Source organism: Galeopterus variegatus, unplaced genomic scaffold, assembly GCF_000696425.1.
Source record: "Galeopterus variegatus unplaced genomic scaffold, G_variegatus-3.0.2 Scaffold9793, whole genome shotgun sequence".
NCBI lineage: Eukaryota > Metazoa > Chordata > Mammalia > Dermoptera > Cynocephalidae > Galeopterus > Galeopterus variegatus.
Genome location: NW_007735904.1, coordinates 39,974 through 46,537, shown reverse-complemented (window position 1 = coordinate 46,537; position 6,564 = coordinate 39,974). Strand labels below are relative to the sequence as shown.

Genomic DNA, 6,564 nt, shown 5'->3' with positions numbered 1-6,564 from the left:
CACAATAACTAACTACATTGTATATTGACAAAATAAAAAATAAATAAATAAATAAATAAATTATAGCAGTAAAAAAAAAAAAAAAAGAAAGGTGAACAGAAGACTTTGATCATCTCACCTCAGTTCCTGTTGAAAACAATTCCTCTGAGTCCTGGGAGTGCTACCCATCGCTGCTGAATGAACACACCAGAGATATCCACCAACAGGGCATCAGCCATTAGGATTCAGGATACAGAAATTGCTGGTGCTATAGCTGACTGGTGCACGCACTTGGCACTAAATAAAATATGACCTACAAGAATTTTAATTTATGGCCATGGATATTACACACTAACTTCGGGTCTAATTTCAGCAGGTATAGTTATTTGACAAGGTATTCATGGGGCTGAGAAACTCTGCCTCTTTTATTTAAGCAGCTGATAGATTTAGTTGTCCTCTTTTTGAACATTTGCACATTTCCTGGCTTACTTGGAACTGGTACCATGTGAGATCAAAGACAACTAGAGACTGTATTAATTCTAATAAATGTTAAAACAAAAGTTAAGCTCCATCTTCTGGTTCCTGTTGAAACTGGAAAGAATAGCTCATTCACAAAAAGAAAATGAATTAAAAATTAGAAACAGTGTGTCTTATCTATTCCAAATGTGGATGTAGGTGTCTACTTTGCCTTTCTCTAACTATATCAGACAGCCAAGAAAATCACATTTGGTAACAGCCCTGGGGCCTTCTTCTGGCCTTTTGCTCTGGAGTGTAGGGGGTGGCTGTCTTCACTGTCCATGGCTCCCCTTGTCCCGTAGCATGTTTCCGTGTTGCCGAAGAGGCCTTGACGATGTGCAGCGTCATGACCATCCTGTGCAATCCTCCTGCAGCCTTCTGTGTTCGTGTCCCTTTTTGAACATTTGCACATTTCCTGGCTTACTTGGAACTGGTACCATGTGAGATCAAAGACAAATAGAGACTGTATTAATTCTAATAAATGTTAAAATAAAAGTTAAGCTCCATCTTCTGGTTCCTGTTGAAACTGGAAAGAATAGCTCATTCACAAAAAGAAAATGAATTAAAAATTAGAAACAGTGTGTCTTATCTATTCCAAATGTGGATGTAGGTGTCTACTTTGCCTTTCTCTAACTATATCAGACAGCCAAGAAAATCACATTTGGTAACAGCCCTGGGGCCTTCTTCTGGCCTTTTGCTCTGGAGTGTAGGGGGTGGCTGTCTTCACTGTCCATGGCTCCCCTTGTCCCGTAGCATGTTTCCATGTTGCCGAAGAGGCCTTGACGATGTGCAGCGTCATGACCATCCTGTGCAATCCTCCTGCAGCCTTCTGTGTTCGTGTCCATAGGTGTGATTCTTCCCTGAGTTCAATCTCTTGGCCATCTCGTGACCTCATCTCAGAGTTCAGGAGTCTTGTGGGGGCTCTAGGATGACTGTTCTCTCTATCTCAGAACATGGCCCTGAACTTCGAAATCCCCAACCAAGAAGCATATAGGAATAAAAGGAAAATTAAAACCTTACAAACTCAATTGCTACTGATGACAAGTGGTCTAATATTTCAGTTCTTTTTTTTTTGCATAGTACATTTTTTAATGGGTTATGAATATTCATGAGTTACAAAGCTGATTGTCACCACTCGTGCCCCAGATGTGACGGCCAGATCCATACTGCCAGCATGCCCATTACTACAAATTGTGATTATACCCCATGTCCCCCACCCAATTATCCCTGACCTCCCTCCCCATCCCCCTTTCCCCACTCCACTTTATATCCCTAGGTATGTTCTCTCCCTCAGCAAGTCCAATGCACCACTGTGGTCTTTCCTTCCTTCTATCTCTCTTTGCTCCCACTTATGAGTGAACGCATGTGATATTTATCCCTCCGTGCTTTGCTTATTTCACTCAACATAAGTTTCTCCAAGCTCATCCATGTTGTTACAAATGGCAGAATTTCATTCTTTTTTATGGCAGAGTAGTAGTCCATGGTGTATTTATGCTACATTTTCCTTATCTAATCTTCCATTAATGGACATTTAGTTTGGCTATTATAAACAGAGCTGCAATGAACATGGGAGTGCAGGTATCCCTTCAACATGATGATTTCCATTCCTTTGGGTATATATTCAGAAGTGGGATTGCTGGATCATATGGATGATCAATCTGTATTTGTTTGAGAAACCTCCATACTGTTTTCCATAGTGATTGCACTAATTTACAGTCCCACCAACAGTTTAGGAGCATTCCCTTCTCTCTACACCCTTGCCAGCATTTGTTATTCTCCATCTTTTTGATTATAGCCAGTCTAACTGGGGTGAGATGATATCTCAATATGGTTTTAATTTGCATTTCCCTGATGACGAGTGATGCTGAGCATTTTTTCATGTACCTGTTGGCTATTCGTATGTCTTCCTTTGGAAAATGTCTATTCAGCTCCTTTGCCCATTTTTTAATTAGGTTATTTGTTTTTTTTTACTGTGTAATTGCTTGAGTTCCTTGTGTATTATGGGTATTAATCCCTTATTGGATACATAGTTTGCAAAAATTTTCTCTCACTCTGTACTTTGTCATTTCACTCTGTTGATTGTTTCCTTTGCTGTGCAGAAGCTTTTTAGTTTGATATAGTCCCATTTGTTTATTTTTTCTTTTGTTGCCTGTGCTTTCAAGCTCATGTTCATAAAGTCTGTGCCCAGACCTAATTCCTAAGGTGTTTCGCATATATTTTCCCTTAGTAATTTTATAGTTTCAGGTCTTATACTTAAGTCTTTAATTCATTTTGAGTTGATTTTAGTATATGGTGAGAGATGCATGTCCAGTTTCATTCTCCTGCATGTGGATATCCAATTTTCCCAGCACCACTTATTGAAGAGGCAGTCTTTAATGTATTGTTTTCTTAGGTTTTTCAATCACAAAAATGTTCCTTTAAGAAAGTAGTCAGTAGGATTGTGATATAGTTCTGTCATATGAGGGATATAAATGATTCCAAGATATTTCAAAAGAACCAAGGGTTGTTAGGATTATCAATTACCAATAAAATTATACAACTCAATTTTCAAATCAGGCCTGAGGCAATTTCAAATATCTCAGTTTCCTTAACTGAGGAAAAAAAAAAAAAAGCAACTAATATGGTTGGCATGAAAATTAATGAGATAGTATATGCAAAGCACTTAGGACCATCCTGGCATGAAGGGAGCACTCAATAGATGGAAGCATTTGTGCGCACACGCACACACATACACACAGCCCTTTATTTCAGCACTCAGATCCTGTCTGTTTATACCTTCTGATCAGAAAGATCCTTTATCTGTATAGCCAGCCCTTACCTCTGACCTTATTACTCTTGTCTAACTTCTAGCTGTTACTGATGTTCCATCTGACTGTCCTTTAATAGCCATATATTTCTTTGGCTTATGAACAGTGACTTTTGAAGCTCACCATTATGGTAGTAATTTTAGGATTTATAGAATCATAAAACTTTAGACCTTTATTTGAAAGATGAGGAATATGAAGTCCAGAGAAAGTGGGCAACTTCCTCCCAATCACTATTTTCAAATCTAGATTTCTGGGCAGTCAAAATTGTCTTTTACACACACAACAGAGCCCTTTGGACCTGGGAGGGCAACACACTGGATTTAGATCAAAAAGGGATCATGGCTGAAAGTTAAGAGAGAACTTAATAGTGATAAGGTGATTACAAATTATGTGACCTTGTGCAAGGAAGCTTGTTTCTTCATTTCTAAAACAATATCCACCCTACCTACCTCCTAGAATCATGTGAGACCTAGATTCTTGACAATGTGGGTGAAAATGTTTATAAGTTGCAAAATTCTGAATAAATATTAATTTTGTCTTCTATAAACACACAAGAGTTGCATGTATATATTGGATCCATAGGTATATGTGTGTGCTTCTTAATAAATTAATTCATGTGTTAATAAAGCCATTTTAAACAAAACCCAATCTTTCACTTATCTCTGATCCGTAATGCCCAATTTATGATCATCTGTGGTAGGCTCCCTGTGGACTGTAAGGAGAGCTCAGTATCTTGGAGGTCAGGCTAAGAATGGGGAAGAATGCAAATGGAGATTTTGCTGCATTAGAATCCAAGTCAACAAGTTAGATGCTGGAAGTCCCTTGCCCATGGGGAATCAAGAGATGTTGCCTCTGAAGGGATGATTAGGTGGGGATATCAAGTCATTTTCTGCTTCATAGATGTTAAGATATTCTTTGAATCTCAATGGATAGTTTGTTGATTTACTGGGTTAACTACTGTCTGTATGACTTAGAAAAGTACATATAATTTTATATTTAATAGTTTCTTGTAATATAGGAATTTAAAAAGAGAGTGCAGGAATGGCAAATTCGTTTCAACTTGCAGGCCCTCTTCAGATGACTGGCAATGACAGCTTGCAGAACTGTTCAGAAAAAGACTTAGAGACCTAGTGTAGGTCAAGCTGGACAAGAGCCATGATCAACCTCGCAATGTCTGCTGTAGGCTCAGGTGGGAATAATACACCTGGGAGACCTGGAACAAGCCCTTAATCACTCTGGGCCTCAGTTTTCCTCATTTGCAAAAAAAAAAAAAAAAAAAAAAGCAACAAAAAAACGAGCATGACTAGACTTCCCTCCATGGTCCTTTCTGGTTTTTACATCTTCTGTTTCTGAGAAAAGGCAATGTACACAGTTTTATTTAGGTCAACTCAAGTTTACCTTCACTAAGGAAGATGACTGTCCCTAATGACTACAAAGGTGTAATTCTACTCTCCCTACCTTCTAGGATCTTCTAAGATCTAGAGTCTAGAGAACATGTGTGCAAATACTTTGTAAACTGCAGAAGTTGCATAAATATTAAGCCACAAGTAATGGCTTTAGTTCCTCCAATTTTCTAAGTAGTAAACTCTTTAGAAACTCAAGAATATGAAAGAAATTCTTTTCCTTTTAAAGAGCATTCTCAGAACATTCTTTTGGCTATAGCAAAGGAAAACAAAATTAATAATGATCTTTTTAGAAGATGGAAGCTGAATGTGTTTGACTTGGAACCTTTTATCATCCTTCTATGACTCTCAGAATGAGAGATAGAATTGCTAAATTTTCTTTCTTCACTAAGAAAAAGGAATTAACATACTTGTTTCTTTTTGTTTGATATAAAAATTTATAAAATCTTTTTCTTTCCAGCCCCCTAAGTCAGGCTTAACATTGGTTCAGAAAATTTTTTGGCCTAATTTTAGCTAAGTCATTTTTTTTCCAGTTTAAAAGAAAAGCAAAAAAAGGTCATTACACATGTTGTGATTGTGTATTCAAATCATGTGGACTCCAGCCAAGTCAAGGGCAAGATCTCCTGAAGCCATCCCGAGGGAGGTTTGGAAAGGCTTCCCCAACTGCAGCCTTCTCTCCATTGTATTCCTGCTTTGGAATTTATGATTCTATTTTCTTGCATATTGTCATTTGATTTAAAGAGCTGGGAGATTGTGGATGGCTAGTAGTATCTTAATTAACTAGTAAGAATCTTAATTAAGGTGAGGGGGAGGGGATTAGTGAACTTAGCTCATGCTTGCCACTGGTTTTTGAGGAAAAGACCCATTTATGATCACTCTGTCTCTGTTTTCAGATCAGACTCCAACCCCAACGCGATTCCTGAAAAACTGTGAGGAAGTGGGTCTCTTCAATGAGCTGGACTGCTCCCTGGAGCACGAGTTCAGGAAGGCTCAGGAAGAGGAGAGCAGCAAGCGGGTAGGTTTGCTAGCATGGATGCTTGGAGAGGTGCCTCTCTAACACTTGCCAGAAACCTCCATGTAGAAACTAGGTGGCACTGCAGATTGTGTCGATGTGGCCTTGACATGGTATTTTACTCATTTGCGAGTGTTTATCTAATGTTAAAACAAAACAAAACAAACCCGGATGAATGCCTGTTCGTGGTAGAATCCAAAGCTAGATAAATCATGGGAAAAGTAGGGATCTGAAATATGAAATTCAAGCAAAAAAAAAAAAAAAACCCCCAAACACTAAGTTACCTCATTCTTGAACCGGAGTCAAATAAACGCAGCCTTTTTCTATTCTCAACCAGTTGTTCGACTTTGCTAAGAATTTAATAGCAAGCCTTACGTGGGCGGTGAGTGCAGAAGACAAGAGCCAAAGGATGAGGGAACGGGAATAATCATAGCAGTAGGAGAGGGAATTTCATCTGATTTTGGCCCAGGTTGTTACTGTCTGTTTTCCATAATCTTCCTGGTCTTTCTCCACCAGATTCATAATTATTTCTTGGTCATCTACCTGGTCATATTGTTGAACATCTGTTGTTGCTGAGACAAATAGGTTAACTACAAATGCGGATCATTTTTTCTTGAAAGTATAGAAAATTCACTTTATGAAATCCTTCAGAATATCTTCAGTTTTTATCTTAATGTGCTGGAACTTTAAAATCACGTTACAAGATTAAGGAAAGGAGATGAGGTCACAAGTAAATGTGATAAGAATGCTTTTTAGTATTTTTTCATTGTTATTATGGAGCATTATCAAATGCCCACAATATACTAAACAACAAATTAGACACAGTCCGTAAAGAGAGACTTCAAAT

At 38.1% G+C, this 6,564-nt stretch overlaps 1 protein-coding gene across 1 annotated transcript in view; it reads left to right on the top strand.

The window, feature by feature from the left end:
- Window positions 1-5,720, top strand: part of LOC103609573 (cyclic AMP-responsive element-binding protein 5-like) — a gene marked incomplete at both ends in the record, with an annotated part of 23,877 nt that extends 18,157 nt beyond the window's left edge. The window contains one exon of the mRNA XM_008593878.1: window positions 5,599-5,720. Within this exon, the coding sequence (XP_008592100.1) occupies window positions 5,599-5,720 (122 nt within the window). The remainder of the gene's footprint in view (window positions 1-5,598) is intronic.
- Window positions 5,721-6,564: the final 844 nt, after the last annotated feature.